Source organism: Lichenostomus cassidix, chromosome 2 (assembly GCF_008360975.1).
Source record: "Lichenostomus cassidix isolate B80296 chromosome 2, HeHo_3.0, whole genome shotgun sequence".
Taxonomy (NCBI): domain Eukaryota; kingdom Metazoa; phylum Chordata; class Aves; order Passeriformes; family Meliphagidae; genus Lichenostomus; species Lichenostomus cassidix.
Window position 1 is genome coordinate 8169784 of NC_139482.1, and position 21111 is coordinate 8190894.

Genomic DNA, 21111 nt, shown 5'->3' on the forward strand with positions numbered 1-21111 from the left:
GACTCTGTGTGTTGTGTTCTGAACATTTTGGGATGTCTGGATAATTTGGATAATTGGTCAGGATGTTGCTGTCGCTCACGTTAAACTTTATGCTATGACTTCAAGTTCAAAGATCAGTATTAAGGTAAAATACTTCATAAAGCCTTTTTAAAACTCTACACTTGTGATTATGCAATACCTAGTTTTTCCAGTTTCTCACAGTGGTAAATTGCACTATTTGTATTTTCTTACAAGGAAATTACTCCTAAATGTCTCTTTGTCAACTTCAAATAAATACAAATTTCCATTGAAGTTACATCAAGAGAAAGCATATTTTAAAGGCCAAGAAAAGGTACAGCAATTATCTCCTCAAAAATGTTTGCCTCCTTCACACAACAGCACACATGTAATTTTCTGTGTAGTTTGTTACCACACATTGAAACATCAGCACTGTGACCTACAGATACTCAACTGCAAATACCACAATTTTTCTTTTCTGGAGAGAATGATAAAGAATGAGGTTAATTCTGACATTAAGAAACACTGTTGACAACTTCGTTTCAAAACTACTATAGAATCTGAGCACATGAGTGACAAAGAATTAAAATATTATCTAAATTTGAAACAACTTTACACACAAACTTTACAAAGGAAGACAAGAAGAACAGAGAAAGATGTAAAACAGTTTTTAATACTGATGCAAGAGATTAAAGTGATAGCAGGTACTCCAATAGCTCAGTTAATAGCACTGGCTGAGGTGCACTGTATCACAATGGTTACTTCAAAGTCCTGAAAAATCCAATTCACATATGCACAAAAACACATGTGTTCATAAATGCACACATGGCATATACATAAAGAAATATATACATATATATACACATATATATATATTATATGCCTCCAGTATTGGTTGTATTATTATTATTACCCTGACATCAGAATTCTTCAAGTGCCATTAAATGGAAATGAACAAGAGCAAAGAGCAGCACTTAAGCTCTTCAAAAGGGCATGATCAACTCCCTTAGGCCCAAAATGCCCTTTTTGAATTCACACAGTGGATTTTATGCAAAACTAGGCAAAGAATCAGTCTGAATTCCAGGGCAGCACTGCATCTGTCCATGGCCAGTGCCTCATTTCCGTATTTCTCTCCTCTGCACAATCTGTAAGTCTTTGGCTGTTTTAAACTGCTGCCCTGGGGAACCCAAGTGAGTCTGTAAGAGGGGCCATGTGTCACTTAGAAAGTATAACAGCAGCCAGGGAAAAGAGCCATAGTAAATTGGAAGATGGTTAATCAAACCCATTCTGATTCAGAACAGTTAAGGGAGCAATGTTCCCATTCAGGAACATGGAAAGGAAAGTTATACAAAGCTCAAAACAGTAACTTATGAGACATCTGAAACATCAGAGCTTGCAAAAAAGTCACATTACAGTCAATACATAAAATCAACTTTTATAGCACAGTCTGTGATAAACAGATGGCTAAAATCTTCAGGAGTTAGACCCATACACAATCATGACTAGAATTACTGTTGCTATTTAATCTGAACAAAGACATCCATTAAAAAAAATTTTAAAACCATTTCAATTGCAGGAATGACACTCTTAAGTATGCATTTTTCAGAACTTTTATTGAAGTCCAACAAGCAATTCATATATGAACACCTACAAATGGACATTTTCACTGCACACACCTATCCCAAGTGACCTATTTAGTCATTATGATGAAGATAATTCAATGACAAACTCAACATCACCTGCATAAAAACTTCCACTGGAACAGTGTTCTTATCCAAATTTTGATCTGAGCTGGGTATCTAGAACCAATTGCTTTCCCAGCTCCAAACTGATTACACATCTATGCCAAACCTCTTTACTGAACATCTTCACATTTACAGTAGATCATTTTTCTCTTAAATGCTACAAGTTTTGCTAAACATACGAAATGCTCTTTTAAATTGAGATCACTAAAATCTGATTTTTCCAGTGAACAGTAATAGCATTTGAACAATGTTTTATCTCTCTGGTCCATTAGTCTGATGCGATGAATGAAATAAAAGACTTGAAAAAAAATAAGTAAATCTTTAATTATAAAATAATTTGTTCAAATACCAGAATTCTACAAAGTAATCATGGTCTCAAAATCTTCTCAGAAAATAGGTAACAAACATGACAAAAACCTACAGAAAGCAAAAGTTGATGGGAAATACCCTTCCTTCACAGATGCTAGAACTGAAAAGCTTACATGAACTCCTGTGTTAGATTAATCATGAATTTTCCAAGATTCTAGTCACCCAATTATGTGATATAATTCTTTAAAATATATATAGCAGTTCTGACAAGTAAAATTTATCTACATCAGCATCTGAAAAGAACAGCACATTTAATTTTAACTATCAACTTCAGCCAGAAGTGCCATCTGCCCCTTATTTTCCAAGAAAAGCAATCAAAGACAAGGTATGTTCATACTACAACAGACAACATTTCCTGCATCTTCACCAGCAGCTTTAAGGCTCACTCAAAACAGGCAAAACAATTCCATCCGTTTTGGATACTTCTAAATAGAGCAGTGAGGTAGACCAGACATTGCCTTGAGTATTTGTACCAGGAATCACAGTTGGCCTCTGGAATGTTCCAAAAAGATCCACAACTCAAAGAAAAAAAAAAAAAAAATTGTCTCCCCTCCAATAGGGGGAGTTTTGATACTAAAATCTGATCTCATCTGACCCCATGAAAAAGCAAAACTACTCTAAAGCACCAACAATCATCTGTTCCCTGGCATCTGCAGAAGACTATGGTTCTATCTTGTCCATCTCGTATCACAAATGCTTTCAAGAATAAATATGCAATGGTGATTTTATCTATCTTGAATGGGATTTATTGACAGCCACTAACATAAGTTACACTTTAACTATTAAAAGTTTCATGTAAAGTACAAATTTCATGTAGCTGGGATACATATAGTACCTGTTGGAGCCAAGAGAACTCTACAAGCAGCAGAACCTTACGGGTATGCTAATGGAGAGAATCCTAGGTTTTGTTGGATTGCAGGAGACACAAACCCCACTGAAATCAGTTAACTTGTTTTTTAGAAGAAAAGATAAATATTAGCTGTGGGTAGACACTTCAGTGTCAAAAGGAAAATGGAGTGGCCTCCACATGAAAACTGTAAGGACAAACGGAGTTGCTAAAATCTCTCAACCTTGTAAATACCTGAAGGAGTAAGAAAGGGAAGTGCTTTCCAGCCAAGATGGACAAGTAGAGTTAAACACAGTGACCTATCACCAAACTCCTTGGAAGCTGAATGCATTAGTTTGGTCACCTGAACTTGTAACTGAAGTGACCTGGATACTTCTGCAGTTTGGTCACTGCACAGGAACACTGCAGCAGCATCAACCCAGCACAGACACCACCAGACAACATTCACACACCACCTGGGCCAGGCCCTGCAGGTGTTTTCTGACACAGCTGTGTAATCCTCCAGTACCTTCTGCTATGGAATAAACTCTGTTTCTCCACATAATTCTCTCTGAATTAAAATTTTCCTTCACACAGTAGTTCCTAAGTTGTTTTTTCGTTTGTTTGTTTTGCTGTCCTCTGTTTTCTCTCTTAAGTGAACCCTAAAATCCCAACTTGAATGCATCACTTCAGTTGAGTTTTCCCTAATCCCACCAAGAACCAAAATGGCAATTTCATTGTCTCCATGCCAGTTCCTGTCAATGCAACCAGGAATGATGTTTTCCTTCCAAAACAATTATCCCCTTGATGCATGACAGGTAATGTAAAGGCACAATGACTCATAGCCTTTTGCATCCATCTTTAATACATTTCATTCTACAGATTTCAAGATCACTTACCAAGACCCTTTGCTTTCTGACAATTGTCATCCAAAGGGAGCAGAATTCCCTCAAGTGCAGTGTCATTAAAAACAAAAGTGTAATCATTTGGATGATAAAGATTAATAGAAACGTGCTTTAATTGGTCCCCAGACAATCATTCCAGTTTAATCTATTTGATATTTATGATTTGAAATTAATTTTGATGTGCCTCCCATTATAGTAATTTTTCACTGTATTTCTTTAGTTCACATATTAACGCAACCATCATCTTATTGTTCAAAAATTGCTTTGTCAAATTCCCTGCTTCACAGAAATACTCAGCCCTCTCAACCTGAATATATTCAGCTAAGTTGAATGTTTTAGGACAGTTCTCTACACATATTATTGTTAATACTGACCACATTTGAACTTTTTTGGGATGTTTGTAATCTTTAAAATTCACAAATCAAGCTTGTTTTCTCAGGGCCATCTGTTATTTAATCACCCCTCCCATTAGCAAAAAAACTGTCCTTTTCCTTGTTATTTTATTTCTAGTGCATTTCTTGAACCTTCTCTCCTTTGACATCGCAATGAAATTTTTTTCCAAAAGATAAAATTTTGATTGAATCATTTCATTTAAAAAAAAATGGTAAGTCTTTCTTGATCTCAGTACACATGGGTTTTAAGGAGTCCTTTTTCCCCTGCATAGCTGGCCTGTGCCAGAGTGTGCAGCTGTATATACACCTTCCCATAAGCACTCACATCCCAAGACCAAATCCTTCCCAGTCTGTAATTGAAACATATCCCAGGCTGAAAATGAAATATACAGTGCAATTAGTCTGCATTTATTCGTGTTCTCCTACCTTTTTTAAGCCAGCAAACCCTTCCGATTCCAGGAAGAAAAACGCAAAGGGCATCAACACAAACAAACACAGATTTGAAAAAAGAGAAGCAAGATTCCACAAACCTGCAACAAACAGGAAAAAGTTTACATGTTAAGTTTCTAAGCTTTAACAATTTAAGATATTACATTTTCCTCCCTTACATATAACAGTGTTGTATACCTACAAGTGCCAGGGTTTTAGGGATATAGTTAATTACAGGTCATTGCTGAAAAATATCCATTTCTCTGTGTAATGATCTTCAAATGAAAACTGGATACCAACTTACCCAGCAGCAAATGTATGAAACCACAGGAGACAGACTGCAAGCTCAGGGGTCTACTTCCACAATATCCCATTGAAGGCTCTCTAGAGAGCCATTGTAGAAGCTTTCAGCACAAAAGTATTTTACTACTCTCAGTGAATCTCACTAAATCCAATTCCGTATATTCCCTTCCTCCTGTATTTTTTTCCAAGAGAAACTTCAGCACGCCATGGATTTTAACATGAGCAGTAGTCAAATTCATCATGACCTCCAAATCAGAAGATATCACAGTAACAGCAGCCTTCCACAATGGGATGACTGGCTCAGTAGGCAACAGGAGAGCAGTAGGTGCTGCTTATCTCAACTTTGTAAGGCTTTCAACATCATCTCCCATGAATCCTCTCATGGTCTTATTAATGAGGTATGGGCAAGGTAAGCAGACTCTGAGATGGACTGAACACTGGCTAAGCTTCTGGGCTCCCAGGGTTGTGACCAGCAGGACAAAGCCAGGCTAGAAAACAGTCACCAGTGCTGTGTACACCCCAGGGTATTGATGGTGGGTTAAACACCTTCATTAGTGACCTGGGTGATGGGAGAGGCCACATCTCAGCAAATCTGCTCAAGAGACAGGATGGGAAGGACCAGTGTCCTGCAACCTCAACAGGCTGGACAGATGGACTTAGGGATATTTTATCCATGTATATAAATATCTGATGAGGGAGGGAGAAAGGAAAACAGAGTCAGATCTTCACAGTGGTATCCACTGAATTGAGCAGAAGCAATGAGCATAATTGGAAAACTGGAAAATCTTCTTACTCATAAAAGGAAACAAAAAAACCCAAACAAACTAAAAATCCCAAACTTTTTCCACTGTCACTGTACTCAAGCAGTGCAACAGGTTGCCCACAAGTTTTGTAATCTCCACCCTTCAACATACTCAAGCCTAAAAGGGGAGTGCCTTGAGCAGCCTGCTCTGACTGACCCTGCTCAGAGTAGGTTATTTCCAGAGGTCCTTTCAACCTCAACCCTTCTGTGATCTATGTGAAAAACCAGCAACTGAATATAAGGACATCTGTAAGACACATGTGACATCTGCAGGAAGAGAAAGGGTTTAGAAAACAACCTGAAGTGATAGCTAATCTCCATTAAGGTATCTGCTCTATTAAAACTTCCTAAAATGAACACTTTCTTAACAGCCAGTTTCTGGTGCCTAAACATCAATCCATCATCAATCATCCTATCAGAAGCTGTGCAAGATGCAGTGTTTCTTCTTTATAAAAGCAGAAGCTGATCTGCAATTTGGTAGCTAACAGGTCTAACTACTATAACATGTTGTGCATCCTTAAAAAAAAGTCTGTAGAGAAAAACAGGCTAAGTTCCCCACCTTCCCCAAAGCACACACACTTCCACAGTTCTGAAGGACTATGTTATAACACCTGAATATCACTCCAAAGAGAATATCCCCCATGATAAGAAAATCTGAACTAACAGCTTTGTTTGTTTCCTTCTTCCCATGTAGTAGCTTGCTCCGTTTCTTCTCCAAAATTTCCCATTTTGGAAAGAACAGGAAAGAGAAGAGACATTTACTGGATGTCTGGGGTATTCATTATGAACAGAAATTTCTGTAGTTAGATCTAAATGTAAAATAGTTAGCAGTGATCTTTGCCTATACATTCTCAAAAAAGGCTTCTACCATATACTTCCTTTTTCCTTAAATGACAGCAAGCATTCAAATTTGAAGGAGAAATAAAAGCTAGAGGGGAGGAGGGAGACAGGGGGCCAAGAGAACATCAGTTGACAGCAGCAGGACACCAGCAACCAAACTTAGCCAAATAAGCTACAGAAAACAAAACAAGAAAATTCCAAAAGATGCGTTAAATATAACACTCATTTGCTAAAGAAAACAGACTGCCTAAAGGTGGCTAAACTCCTGTTAACAAAGAGGAGGATTTTTCCTTTTGAATTTGCTTTGCCAGGAAGCTCCTGTTACCATTCAAGAAACATTCAGGCATAGCAACATCAGCAAGAATGTCATTAACAGCCCTTATGAGGGGACATTAACTCAAGCAGTCTACCTTTCTTTTTCCCAAAAGACTAAGACACCAGAGGAAGAGTAGAAATACAACTAGATGGGGGTAGGACTCGTATTTCAGCAGTTTTGTCTAACTGAAGACAGAGTGCATTCAGCTACCTAATGCAAAGTTGAATACCTGCTTGTCCAAATTTCAGCAGCTCTATTACACGTGCATCTTACAACAAAAAACAGTGCTTAGCAGCTGCAGGGTACATAGAGCATTTTAAGGGAAGGGACAGTGGTGCACATCCAGGGTGATTTTTAGAAAAGTTAAAATCCAGAAATTAACACATTAGTAACATACAGGAACCACAATTACAGAATAGTAAACCACAGAGCTGCAATATGCACATGAAGTTAGGAGAGGCAAGGACAGTGCTGTTCTGCTGCTGACAGACACATGAACTTTCCTCATAGTAAGGACCCTCTGTATTTCTTATCCTAATTTGGTAGTTCAGAAAACAAATTAAAATAGACCCGGAAAAAGAATTATTTTCTACTACGCTGACTGCATCATAAAATTGCATGAGACACTTGCAGCCATCAACATATAGAAAAGCTTTAAGCAGTCATTTAGAATTTTTTTTCCTCTGTATTTGTAGTGACCTAAGACTGTCCCCCATAAAACATAAAAATTAAAAATTTCTCAGTCTTTGGCAAATAGATCAGACCCTGGGCAACTTCCCATTTTTCTTATTCATGGCAGTTTCATTACCTTTTACTCCCACCTGGTGGTTGTACCCAACAGCAGCACAAGGCAGCACTGCTGTTAGAACTAGTTCTGGGATTAGTTCAACACGTTTAATTAGGTAATGCTGTTTATATCGGATCCAGGTTTGGCCTTTCAGCCTAGTTTCAAAATATTGAGGCATATATTTTCTGCTTTTTTATTTGCCTCAAGTAATGCAACAATCTACAGTATAAACCCCCTCGGTGTCAGGTTCAAGTACCTCAGCTTATAGCTGTAATTGGTAAATCTAGAAAATAATGAAGCGCCTTAAAGCAACACAAATGCTCCCATTTGATAACACGTGCAAAGCAGTTCACAACCCACAGGTGAAGGCTGTGCTAGGCAGAGCATTATGGGATGTGAACATTTCCGAGCGCTTGGGAGCCGCACGGGTTTGTGCCGAGCGGGGCAGTGCGGGGCGATCCCGGCCAGAGCCACACGGGGGAGCCACAGCCCCAGCAACGGCTTGGCGGGCAGCGCCAGCCCAGCCCCGAGCCCGAACCTCTCCGTCCATCCCAAACCTCCCCGAGCCCAAACCTCCGTGTATCCCAAACCTCTCCGTCCATCCCAAACCTCCCCGAGCCCAAACCTCCGTCCATCCCAAACCTCTCCGTCCATCCCAAACCTCCCCGAGCCCAAACCTCCGTGTATCCCAAACCTCTCCGTCCATCCCGAACCCCTCCCCGTCCATCCCGAACCCCCCCCAAGGTTTAGCGTGGTCACACCAACCCCTCGGCCATACACACACCTGGAAACACCGAGATGCTGGATTTACCTCCTTGCTAACCACTCCTGTTGCACTTGCAAAATATAAATTATACTGTGTATCCATAAAGTGGTACTTTCAAATATGATCACGTTAAAATCTAAAGATGGTCACAGGCAAATTCAAAGGATTTCCTATTTAACAGCAAGTGTTCCAGCAGATTTCTTACTAACCCAAATTTTTGAAGCAACAACTGACAGAGTAAAAATTTCTGAACTGGTTACTATATAATTTTCAGTCTCTGATGTATTTTGTTGTCCTTTTTCCAAAGACAATTCAGACACAAAAGGAAGGATTATTTTCCATTACATTTTTTTCATGTTTAGGAGTAAAGAATATAAATGTCTGAGAAGCTATATCCATGTGAAAAATGAGGTTTCACTTGGGTTTTTTCCTCCCATGTAGGAGACATACCAAATTAGCAATCCCCCATGATGTGTCACTAAACAGATCATAGAATAACTCAACTAGAAAGTATCTGTAAAGTTACCTAGTCTGATCTGCCCTTAAAACAGACAAACCACAGGTGCCATCAGGCTGCTCAGGGTTTTGCCCACCTGAGTTTTGGAAAACTTTCAAAATCTCACGGTGTCTCTGGACAACTTTTTCCAATGCTCTACCCTTCCCATTGTGAAGAATTATTCCCTTATGTCCTAAAAACATCACTTCCTGCCTCTCACTTCACAAAAAACCAAAACAAAACCCCAAATAAAAGAAATAAATAAACAAAACCAAATTCACATCGTTGCAAGTTAGGGACCTGGAAATTCATGACTTTGCTATGTGTGAGTATTATTACACAGTTAGCAAAAAGCATACACTTTTTAAAGAAAAATCCTCTAAAGCCAGCTTATTGTCTCTTCACAACACTAAAGAGGAAATGACAGTTAAGAAGTAAATTATTTGTAATAGATTAAATAAATTGTTTGACATATTGAACATAGTTTCTCCAGACAAACCTAAGAACATCCCATTTTCACCAGTTATTTTATTACACATCTTTACCACGATACTCATGTTCCATAATTTTCCTTGTCTACAAATAAACCACTAACAGCTGAATTTAACTATCTACTCCAAACTGCCCATAGTTAGCAAGTTTCTTAAAACATGTTTTTATTTTGAGAATAAATTTATAGATATCATCAAAAGGAGAAAGGCATATGAATCTCGCATTAACATGAGAAAGAAGTCTGAGCACCATGTCTCAAGTTAGCTGCTAGTAGCTCTTATTTACATTAATATTCAAAGCAGTGAATTTGGTTTAATTCCATCAAGTCTGCATAATTCTTAAAAAAAAAAGGAACAGAACAGTTAAGATAGACTTTTGTGATATCTCCCACAGCAGCAAAACCAACTAGCCAATAGCTTATTAACAATTAGCATATTAAATGAAAATGAGTTATGAGTTTGAAAATAAGAACATATCTGTGCACATATAATGAAGACATCCATTTTAATTACATTATGCTGAGTACTAACCATGAATTAGTGAGCCATTTAACCACTGAATATAGTAGTTTTGTGGAAAAGAAAGCAGGATCTCATTGCTGATTATTGAGAAAGGTAGAAGCAGGACTGCACCAGCTGAAACTGCTAGAGTGAAGGTGCTCAAGAACAGCCTGAAATTTAAAGAAATGTACCACTGTTACCACCAACAGCTCTGAACAGCAGGGAAAAAAGTAATTAAACTACCTGTTAATCCATGTCTAAAGGCAACACATTCTTACATTGTAAAGGAGCAGGAGAAACTGGGATTTCCACAACATTCGACTTCCAAATAGCAAATTTAAAATGGTTTACAGAACCCAATAAAAATAATTCGTTTTTATCAACTACCATAATTGTTTTACTGGCACATACATGCATTCAATTCCAATACAATACAAAGGTTAAACTTCTGGAATCATTAAGTATTTTTTCCCAAGTTTCCTCTTTCAGTTTTAATTTCCCAGATAGACACATACACAAAAAAAATTCAATTTCTATATTCTTAGTGCAATTTTAAAAGCAGAGCAACCTTCTAACAACTGAAGAGTGAGTACAGTTATACATAAATATTTAACACCAAACTGAAAAAAGTTGGTTTTTTCACAAAGTAGTTATTCAAGTTATCATCTCATAGCTGTAACGTCAATATACAGAAATAATCAGAAATATTTAAAGTATTTAAGCTTATTCTTTTTAGATCCCAAATACAGCTTATACCAAATGCCATCTTGTGGCATTAAAAAGAACTGTTCTTAAAAAAAATAAGATCAACAAAACATTCTTACAGAACTAAACTAATGCTATAATAAAATTAGAAATAATTCTCAAAATTGCATGACCAAAAAAAAAATATATATATAGAACATCCCTACAACAGGAGCATCAGTAACCTGCTTACAGAAATCTTACTTTTCCTTAACAATCTACAAATACATTTTTCATTCACACAATACTTAACTTAGAGAAGAAAGTAAGAGTGACTAATTTTATCTTTAAAAAATATTCTGATGTTACTGTCATTGGCTTCTGAGGTTTTTTCTTTTATTTAAGGATTAAATAAAATTATTATTTTTTTAAGGTTTAAATATTCTAAGCCAGGATTGTGAAACCGAACAAACTACAGCAAAGTGCTACAGCAGTTTGGCTTTTTCTCTCCCCTCCACACCTCTAGTCCTGACAATTATGCTTCATGAAGAAAAATCTATCAACATATATTTGAGAATTATTGCTTTTAGGAAAACAACATGCACATTTAAGGAACAAGAAAGCTTAGGCTGAAAGAAAAAACATTTTATATTTACAACACTTTTCTACAAGGTCTCCTTCCAAGGGGACAACAGACCACCAGGGAAGAGCCAAGAACACTGAAATACACAAGGAACCGAATTTAGAGTTCAGCCAATCATGTAATTGAGAGGGCAGCAACAGCCCATGGAGGTTCTGCACATCTTGGGGTCTATTCAAACAGCAGACACTAATATGTAGCTTTATAAAGGCAGAGGATGAGGAGAGACTTGCTGGCAGACCAGTAGGTCTGGAAAGTGCTTGTCTTTGACTTGTTCCCTTTCTGAAGCTTTTTTACAATGATCAGATCAGATCCTCTGTTCTTCATAGGGAGCTAACTTTCTTCCCAGGACCCACTGCCTCCCTTGGCAAGGCTTCCACTGACTGCTGTGGGAACTTACAGCACCTCCCATCTGAACACCTCTGTTTTAGAGGCTTAAATGCAGGTCTTGCACTCAGTTCCACCTCCTGCATCAGGTCAATATTCTGGCCAATTTCATGCCTACCAGGAGAAACTACAGGTGAAAAAAGCCTGAGACTAAACTTCCATAACACGAGGTGCCACTTGACCAAATCTTTTTCCCTGGCCCTCCAGCAATCTATCTGCTGTCACATTTAAAACAGACTCTTATTTATCTGGAAACATAGAAGATTCCTATCATAACAACATATTCAGGAGAAGTTCTGCCAAGAAGAGCTATACATACGATATTCTGTTAACAATGGCATCTTCATCCTCTTGCTCATCTGAAAATTAAATTACAGCAGGTTATATTCAATATTCACTTGTCTTTCCTCAGGTTAAAAGGTATATACATAGGAATTGTTTTAATTTACAATTAGAATTCAGACATACTGGTACCACTTATAAGCATCAATATTTTTAAGAAGGTTCCTTCCAAAAATGAATACTCTCGCTTTTTTTTTTTTAGGCTAGTCAAATTCTTTTCAATCAATGTAACAACAAAGTTATTTCACTTTACTTAAATATACAGATCAAAACTTCTTGGAGACACCTTCCAGAGGGCTCTATGGCAAACATGCTTTCAGACTCCTACAGCCACGGCTGCTGCTAGAAACTGTCCCTTTGGGCATCTGTGGAACCACAGAGAGCAGGCAAGCTACAGGAAAGTCTTAGAGTCCATACTGACTACTACTAGAAATCATCTCAGTATTAATGTCTTTTTAAAACAAGAAAGCATATCCAGAACAACAGTGATTACTACTCAGTTGCTTCCCTTTACCTGTTCTCTTCCCAGCTCCTGGGGATTTGGGAGAGGTGAAGAAGGAGCAGTAGTGCTACTCTCGTTACTTGTTTTGGATTTAAGATACCATGATTTCCTTCTGATATTTTGCATTTTAGACCATTTTTAGTCAATTATTCCTGACTAAATACTTCACTAAAACAATCTTTTTGAAATAATATCAACATTTAACTCAGAGATTAATCACTAACACATCCTTAATTTGTTCTTTACACCCTTCTCTGTGCACATCAGTACACAAATGTCATTTCTAAATTTGAAATAATGTAAGCATTCTGAAATAAAACTTTCTAAATTTGAAATAATTTTACACTCAGCATTCTAAAGCTTCTCCTATTTTCTATAGGAGATAAAGCACCTGACTTTATTTATTCTCAAATTTTAAAATAAATTTGATTTAAGTTCTTAAGAGTCATGCACATACTTGAAATAAACACATAGCCAATAACATCATGCTATTTTGAAATTCTTCTGTGAAAGGACATGGAGTTGTTTTTTTTGATGGAAACCTCATGTTGTTTTGAAAGACTAAGTGAAGGTCTCTTATGAATCATTTTGGCTGAAGAGCTTCTTGGAGAAGCAGTGAACAATTTGTCCTGAAAGAGTTCCAGATGTGTTAACTCTTCAAACATTTCTCATCAAGGAGATTGTAGCAGGCTACAAAGAGTGCCTAACTATGTGATCACAAAGCTTTCATAAAGTCAGGACAGCTGCAGAGCAGTTCCTCTTCCTAGAGGAGGAGATCAACTGCCAAAAAAAAGGTAATAAAAGTGTCTTTGCATCCAAGAGTGTTTGCCAAACCAGTTTCCCCTTCCTGCTCTTCTCCATCTCCAAATGGTAGCAGCTTTGTAGTATCCAAAATATGTATCAGGATGAGAAGACAGTACCTGTCTTACTTCTTATATTTCAAGATGTACCTTTCTCTTCAGGAATTAAATTCCACAAAATGTTTACTTTTAAAAACATGAATCCATCTATGAAAGCAGCTCTATCATAACACAGGTCACTATAGCTCAATAAACAGTTTCCAATCAAGTTCAAAGCATCAAGATCACCATACACAAGAATGTTTCTACAGCCTGACTATTATCAAGTACCAAGGTCCCAGATTAGCTGTCTAGAGTCAAAGATTCTGCTATTTTATACAGATTTTAATGCTATTTATCTTTAGAAAAAAATATAGAAGGAAATTACATGGATTCTTACAAACCAGTTTCAGAATGGAAACTAGCCAATGTTTCCAAAGGGAAAAAAACCAGAATGTTACCTCAAGGTAATCTAAACTTCAGTGGTGAAGTCATAAGAAACAGGTTAAGACCACTGAAATGTAACTGTACCTGAGCAGAGCAAGACTTTTTGAAAAAATACTACTTCCCTTCTGTAGCACTGGCAAACTTCACCAGCAAACGATAAGAACCTGATTTTGCTGCTAAAACACAGCTGAAGATACTTATTCTGGAAAAGCTGATGTAAAAGGAGAACAGGATCTAAAGGCAAAAGAGGCAGAAGCATTCACTTGACATGAACCCCTTTCCTCCCTCTCATAACAGTTAACCCTCAGGCTGCCACAGGGCCACAACAGAAGGGGCTGTGGCCCTCAATAGCAGAGGGATGCTGTCAGCATTCCCTGATCCTTTCCCTAGACGCTCTAGTGCACCCCTGCCTTGCCTGGTGATACCAGCAGGCACCATGAAAGGCCTGAGAAGTGCCAGAGCAGGCACAAGGGAGATTCAGGGAACTCATAGCTCAGGGACAAAGGGAGCAGAGAGAGGACAAGACAGCAGTGTCCACAATCAGGTCAGTCCAGGCTGCCACATACCAGCAGCCTAACAAACAGTTTTGCTTCTTTCACTCTTCTTGAGGAGACAGAAAGGAAAAGAATCATCTATTTTTTGAAAAACAATTTTTTTTTTATAAATTAAAAATTCCATGCTTACCTGCTTTCCTTTTGTATCTTGTGATTATAAAGTAGGACACTATATAGAGAACAGCAAACAGGAGAAAACAGATCTGGAAAAAAAATTGCATTTATTAGGTCGTGTCAAAATGCCTGGATTATAACAAACAGTAAGTCTAGTTTTAACAATTTAAAATTTAATTCAGATCAACAAGAGTGTATTCTATGTAAATTTCAAGACTTGCGTTGTATATCTTATTAACAGAAAGTTAAATGCATAAGAAAGTTAGGTTAGAGAAACAGGTATTGCAACAATTCTATGGCCAGCAAGTTTTACTCTGAAATTAGGAAAATAGCCTTATTTATGGTGTGATTCTTTGTTTGAGGGAGGGGTGAGTAGAGTGGGCTGGCTTTTGAAGTTTGAATCCACTTGAGTTGTAAAAGTTATCAGGCTTTGTATCCCCTTCACATTTAACCTAAGGTTAAATTTTATTTTATATACTGGGCTCTTGAGGATCTATTTTGGACTGAGCTATCAACACATGTGGAAAGAAACAAAACATGTTTACTATTTGCTTTATGTCTTGAATCAAACAAATTCCAGGTGCCAGCACACACAAGACAGACTCATGTGCCTACAGTTGCATGTCCAAGCATGAGCTCATCAAACACAATGTTTCCTTTGCAGACAGAAGCCAAGGGCACAACTTCCCTTCTCATAAGGTTGGTGGTTTATTTAGGTCAGATGTACCTCCAGCTCAGAATGACTTGGATCAAGTTGTTTGTAAGATTTAGCACTAGAATTTCAATACAGTAAGATAAGACCAAAATACCTACAAAAATTCTGAAAGTCTTAGAGGAAAGGAACTGAACAGCAGGAACATTTTAACCCTCCAAGCCTTTGTGGGGTAACAAAAAAAACCCAAAAAACCCACATATTTTACTTGCTCCTGAATGAGGCATCAGTGGCTCAACACTTCCTTAATCCTGGGTGCTGATGCCTATTAAAAACGTGAGTCAGTCAGAAATGCAACAAGAAGGAAGCATGCCACTCTGTGCTGCAAAACTACTTCACTGGGTAACAGCTGACCTATTACTTTTATCAGTCATTTGTAGATTTGTTGCCTTTAAGAACTCACTATTCTTAATCAAGAGTGGAAAAGCTACCCTAAGGGAGAAGAGAAGGTAGTGATGATAGCCCTGATAAATCTGCATCTAAATAACAATATTGCATCCAAATCAGCAACTCACAGTGTTGAAGAATGTATTATTCATGAAAGACAGACTTTCTAAGAAATACTGATAAACTGAGAGGGTTCTTTTTCTGGTGTAGTCAGACATTTTAGATTGAAAAAAAAAAACAATTGTCTGAGCATGGCATTCAAGTGACTTCAGGTGCCTCTCTGTGCAGGCAAAATACAGCCACTAAAAATTGGGTTTCCTAACTAGATCTCTGAATTCCAATCTTGAATCTGAGTAGAGCTTACCACTCCAACTTTCCTGAGGATGCCTCAAAGAGGAAAAGGTTTTGATAAAGAATTCAGTCCTTTAAATAAATAATTCTAATTATAAAGAATGTTATTAAGATTTAATTAAAAAAAGTTGGTATATTTTTGAATCTGGAAGAACAAAAGAAACTGAGAACAGCCTTGAGTTTTTAGAGTACTGACACAGCTCATCCTGTCAGTATTGGAAAACACATTGCCAGTGCTGAAAGAGAATCCTTCTCTAAGCTTCCAGTTCCTCTGAAAACTAGACCAAGGCTACAGCTAGACACGTCTAATTTTAGGCATTCACTTTTGAAAATCAGGTATCACATATACAGGGTAAGTGAAATCTTAAAAAATCTGTCAGATGCAAATAACACTCTGTAACCAGTGTGAAAGAAAAATATATTTAAGCTCACTTTTGGTTTAATTTTATTTAAAACAAGAATAAAAATTACTGCAATCTTGTTTACCCCTTCAAACAGATGACCTCTAGTCTATCTGTGATAGCAAGATTACAATGAAAATATGGATCTGTACTTACAAGATACCACTGAGATAACTGAGGTATTTTGAGGGCACAGCAGATGAAAGCTGTCTGGTAACACAAACTGCCAAATGCTGTATTTCTGGTTTTAGGTAACAGCTACTCTGCAAACCAGGAATAAGGGGTAACTCTACATCTTGGTGGAATTCCACCTCTACTTCTGTCAGATTTGAGAATCAAACTTTGTAGATGTTTGATAAACTTGTTTATTACTGGAAATTCACAAAATATTAAAATGATTGGCAAGAAAATAAGTAAATTCTAGTAAGTGAAAGCTTTATGATCTTAAAGTCAAATTAAAAGCCCTTCATACTGACCAAAACAAGTCAAACAGCAAACTCAGAAATATTACTGCAGTCTCAATTTACACTCAGTGAAACCTCTGATCCTGAACTGTTTCTAACCATGCATTCAGAATAGCTCTCTAGATGAAACAGCTCAAGTCAGCATCCTAACTATTTTTAGAGTGGAACTCAGTTAAGCTGGGGAAAAGGAATGTGTTGCCTACGATAGCCGAAGAATAGTCCTAGCCAAAGTTAGCTGAACACTGTCCTATCATGCTGCAATCCTGGGCTCTTACTCCTCATACTGCTGCTTGTTTCAGGAAATTTTTGAATTAGAAAAAAAAATATCCAGCCTTGTTTGTATTTGCTGTAGTTTCACTTCAAGTTTCTCAATTACGAGTGGCTGGGCTTGTATGCAGCACTCCAGGTATGATCTTACAGCTGCAAGTAGCAGCAATGAGCACTTCTTGCTGCACTGAAAATGCTTCTCCACACTCACCTGACAATCACACTGGTAACTCAGCATTATCCTCTGGTCACTGGATCCATCAGCACTGTCCTCCCCAATTGCTTACAGCTGAGTAGCTCTCAAGTTTCAGTAGAAACTTGGTTTTAGGGTTCAAGTTTGTCATCATGTCTTTTCCTTTTTTTTTAAACCACACCTTAATGTCACACTTCATACAATCATCTGTCAATCCCATTTCTAATCAATTACTAATAAGCACAGGTAGTCATACTGAAATAGGGCACTACTCACAGAAGAACACCATACACAAAACTATATTGATATCTTCAGTAAAAAAAAAAAAATTAGAAGAGCCTATATTCTGTAAATTCCACCTTTCCTTTAGAAAACTACTGTATGTGTCAGTATTGGAGGCAGCATTGGAACACCATCTTAAATACAAGTTACTTCCAACCAAAAAGCAGTGGTTTATTCCATCACCCACCTCTACAATAACAGCTGACAAAAATTAAGGATGCTGCAAATACAGAAAATCTGGGACAAGATGTATTCCTCAGATCCCCAAGGATCTGCAAGTCCTGCAAGGACTTTTTCACTGGAGCTCAAATGAAACTCTTCTAGGTTTGACTTGGGAACAGTCAAGACACTGTGCAGAGAATGTACCCAACTGTGATGAATAAGGATTTCTGACATTCCCCATTTCACAAGAAATAATACCTTTCAATCTTAACATTTACTTCCTTAAATTCATTCCAAATTTGAGGGACAAAGTAGTTGTGGACCTGTTGCTATAGTTAGACTAGGAAGCTACTTTAAACACACCTGTGGTACATTCTGATCATACAAGGCAAATACACTCAGTCCATGTTTGACCAAAAGGATCAATACATAAAGGAAATTAGGAGGAGCCCAAGATTTGTATACGGTTATTGCCAAACAGTCAACCAAAGCAATTCTTAGTAATGTTTAATGGTTTTGTGTGTGTCTCCTCCACACCACTGTGCCACGTCCAGGGGCTCCTTTTTAACAGGTGGCACATTAGGAAGTCTTCAAACCTCAAGCATATAATTCATTCACATCTCTTCCCATGGACTAAATACAACCTCTGGTGGGACAAGCAAAAGAAACCTGTCTTGCCGTGGAGCCCTTAATCTTCACTCGGGAAAGGAAGTGCCTTATGCTCCCACTTAGATTACACACCAGACACGCCAGGAGAGGCTGCTCCTGGAGACACACTGCACTACATTGCTAGGTACCTTGTATCCAACTCTTCCACAGTGTCACACATTTGGATCTCTCATCCAAAGTCATCCAAGTATGATCCACATCATACTTTTGCATCTGTACCACACAGCTCTCAGCTCCTGTGAGAATGAAGCTGGAGATCACCTGCACACTATGTGCCTCTAAGGGTCTGGCATTAAACACGAGCAGCAACAGTCTGAACTAGGTCAAACTACATTGTACTTATCTCACTGACAATTACTAAACATCAGCTGACACTAATTTGTCCATGTGGATGATCTTTAAAACTCTGGCACTGAAATTCATGCCTCAGATTGGTGAACCATCATCTTCTGTTGCAAGTGTTTACACTACACTTTTGTGCTAAGATTATGCTTCAAATGTGTAAGATTCGCTTTTTCTCCTCTTACACATGAGATTCAACCGTCTTTTACAACTGCAATTTGTGAGTGTAAACGTTAAAAGCTGAATTTTTATGCTCAAGATTCTATTTACATAGCATGAAATTATTCCCAATTGTTGTGAGGGAAGTGCAGGTGTAGTTTACACTAGGAAAAAGGTACACAAATGCCTTGTCCAGTAATTGTTCAATAGATCTCAGTCAGTGTCCCTGGTAGCACACACCTTCAAGAGCAACCCAGGCTTTTACCTGGGCTTCAGGCATTACCTGAAACAAAGCCAGTGATCATGGGAAGTAATTATCTCTCTCCCAAGCAGCATTCATCCTGTCACATGTAGTTGCTGCGTCTAGTTTTGAGCCACCAGTACAGGAAAGATAATTGTAGAAAGGATGATCACCAAGATGGTCCAGAGGCTGGAACACTGGCCTGGTGCAGACAGGCTGAAGGACCTCAGTGTGTTCAGCCTGAGGGACAACAAAGCCTCAGGAAGACCTGACAGCAGCTGGCCAGTACCTTTGGGGAGGTCATTACAAAGACAGAGCTGAGCTCTTGACTGTGGTGTCGGTGGGAGGATGAGACTGGAGGTAAAAAGAAATCCCCTCCGTGAGGAGAGCCAAGCAGTGGAACCAGCTGCCCAGCAAGGTTGTACAATCTCCATTCCTGGAGGTTTTTCAGCCCTAAGTAACCTAGACTGATACCATAGCCGACCCTCCCCTGAGCAGGAGCCTAGAGTCCACTCAGCCTTATTTTCTGCTATCCTGAATAAGTAAGCACCATTACAAACTTACTAACTTCATAATTTATACTCTTCTCCAGGTCACTTACGAACATGTTTAAAAGTATTAATGTAAGCACAGGCCCTTGCAGGACTGTGTCAGGAATAACCTACCACTGTGAACAAGCCAGACATCTTGCAGAACAACTTTTAGCAGCAAGGAACCACCACAGAACTCCTTCACAGAGAGAAGTCACAGACCTTAGGAATGTTTAACCTAACACATTTTCAAGCAAGAAACACAGGTTCAACACATGCTCATTTCCACTTGAAAAGCATCAAAGCAGGTAAGCGACCTTTCCTCCAACTTGACTGCATACTAGCATCTAGAACAGGGAAAATCTGGAGGAGAAAAATAGACAAGCAGCAAACAGCATTTTACTATGCCATGTACAAAATGAAAGATCAAGAAGCTCCAAAAAGAACTCCAAAGAGTAAGGGAAGAAAGGAAGTAATTTTAAAGTGGCTGTGTCAGTATTTTTAAAAAAGTTACTGCTATTACATCCACAAGCATTTCAGCATTTCTATGCAAATAATACACAAAAAGGGCTACAGACATAGCAAAGAACATCTCCACTTCAAGCTGTTATTTTACAGACTGTGTCCTTTATCCTAAACAAAACAAAAAAAAAAAAAACAAAACAACCCCAAACACACAGCACAGAGAGAAGAGAAGGCAGAGACCACTCTGGGTAATATCACCATGTAGAATATGTCTATTTACATGCTTAAGTGTTGAAAATTAAACAGTCAGTGTTTTGCCTGTGATTACTATCTACAGAAAATAATAGTGTTGCACTTCTGGGTTTTAATTTCTGTAATAGAAAACAACAAACACAGCATTATACATCTATCTCTTACTGCTCTAATGCTGCTAAAGTATTTTAATGCGCATTAAAGTATTTAATGTGCATTAAAATACAAAACAGCAACTAAAAAGCTTCCTCCTACTGTCCCATTTGGCAACTGCTTTTGTTTACTCATAGAAAAGATGGCAGGAATAAACAGCAAGAAAATACATGTGGAGACAAGCAGTTCTGCTTGGTCTGTTTCTAATAACTCAATTATCCCACTGACATAAAAAGCAAACAAGGCGTTCAACCTGTTTTGGATGTGTCAACAGTAAGTGACCCACAACAAACTAAGCACACTAAAGAAAACTAAAAATTGTAACACTGCTTTCAGTTTGACCTTGGCATTCGTTGTATCATCTGCTCTGGAAATCTCATTTTTCTCAAAATGAGACATTAACTCCGCACTCTGTGGTTAGATAAAGGTCACTCTAAACCAGCCAGCCTTGCACACTTGGCATGACACACTAAATTTAATCCTATTAGAAAATATCAAATACGTCCTATGACTGTCTATGACTACAGATTAATTTTGCTCATTAACACTGCCCTCCATACCTATGATTCCCTCACATGTATGATCTCTTCTCAGGACTCCTCCCTGG

The 21111-nt window shown here is 38.0% G+C and overlaps 1 protein-coding gene across 3 annotated transcripts in view; it reads right to left on the bottom strand.

Annotated features, from left to right (window-relative positions):
• Nucleotides 1-21111, bottom strand: part of LMBR1 (limb development membrane protein 1) — a 69005-nt gene that overhangs the window by 39494 nt on the left and 8400 nt on the right. For 2 of the 3 annotated variants that reach the window (XM_085050275.1, XM_085050274.1), the window contains exons 2-5: nt 14491-14563; nt 11996-12035; nt 9996-10135; nt 4661-4764 (exon numbers count right to left, since the gene is read on the bottom strand). In XM_085050275.1, coding sequence (XP_084906401.1) covers nt 4661-4764; nt 9996-10135; nt 11996-12035; nt 14491-14563 — 357 coding nt within the window. The remainder of the gene's footprint in view (nt 1-4660; nt 4765-9995; nt 10136-11995; nt 12036-14490; nt 14564-21111) is intronic. The other variant, XM_085050276.1, reaches the window with a different exon arrangement.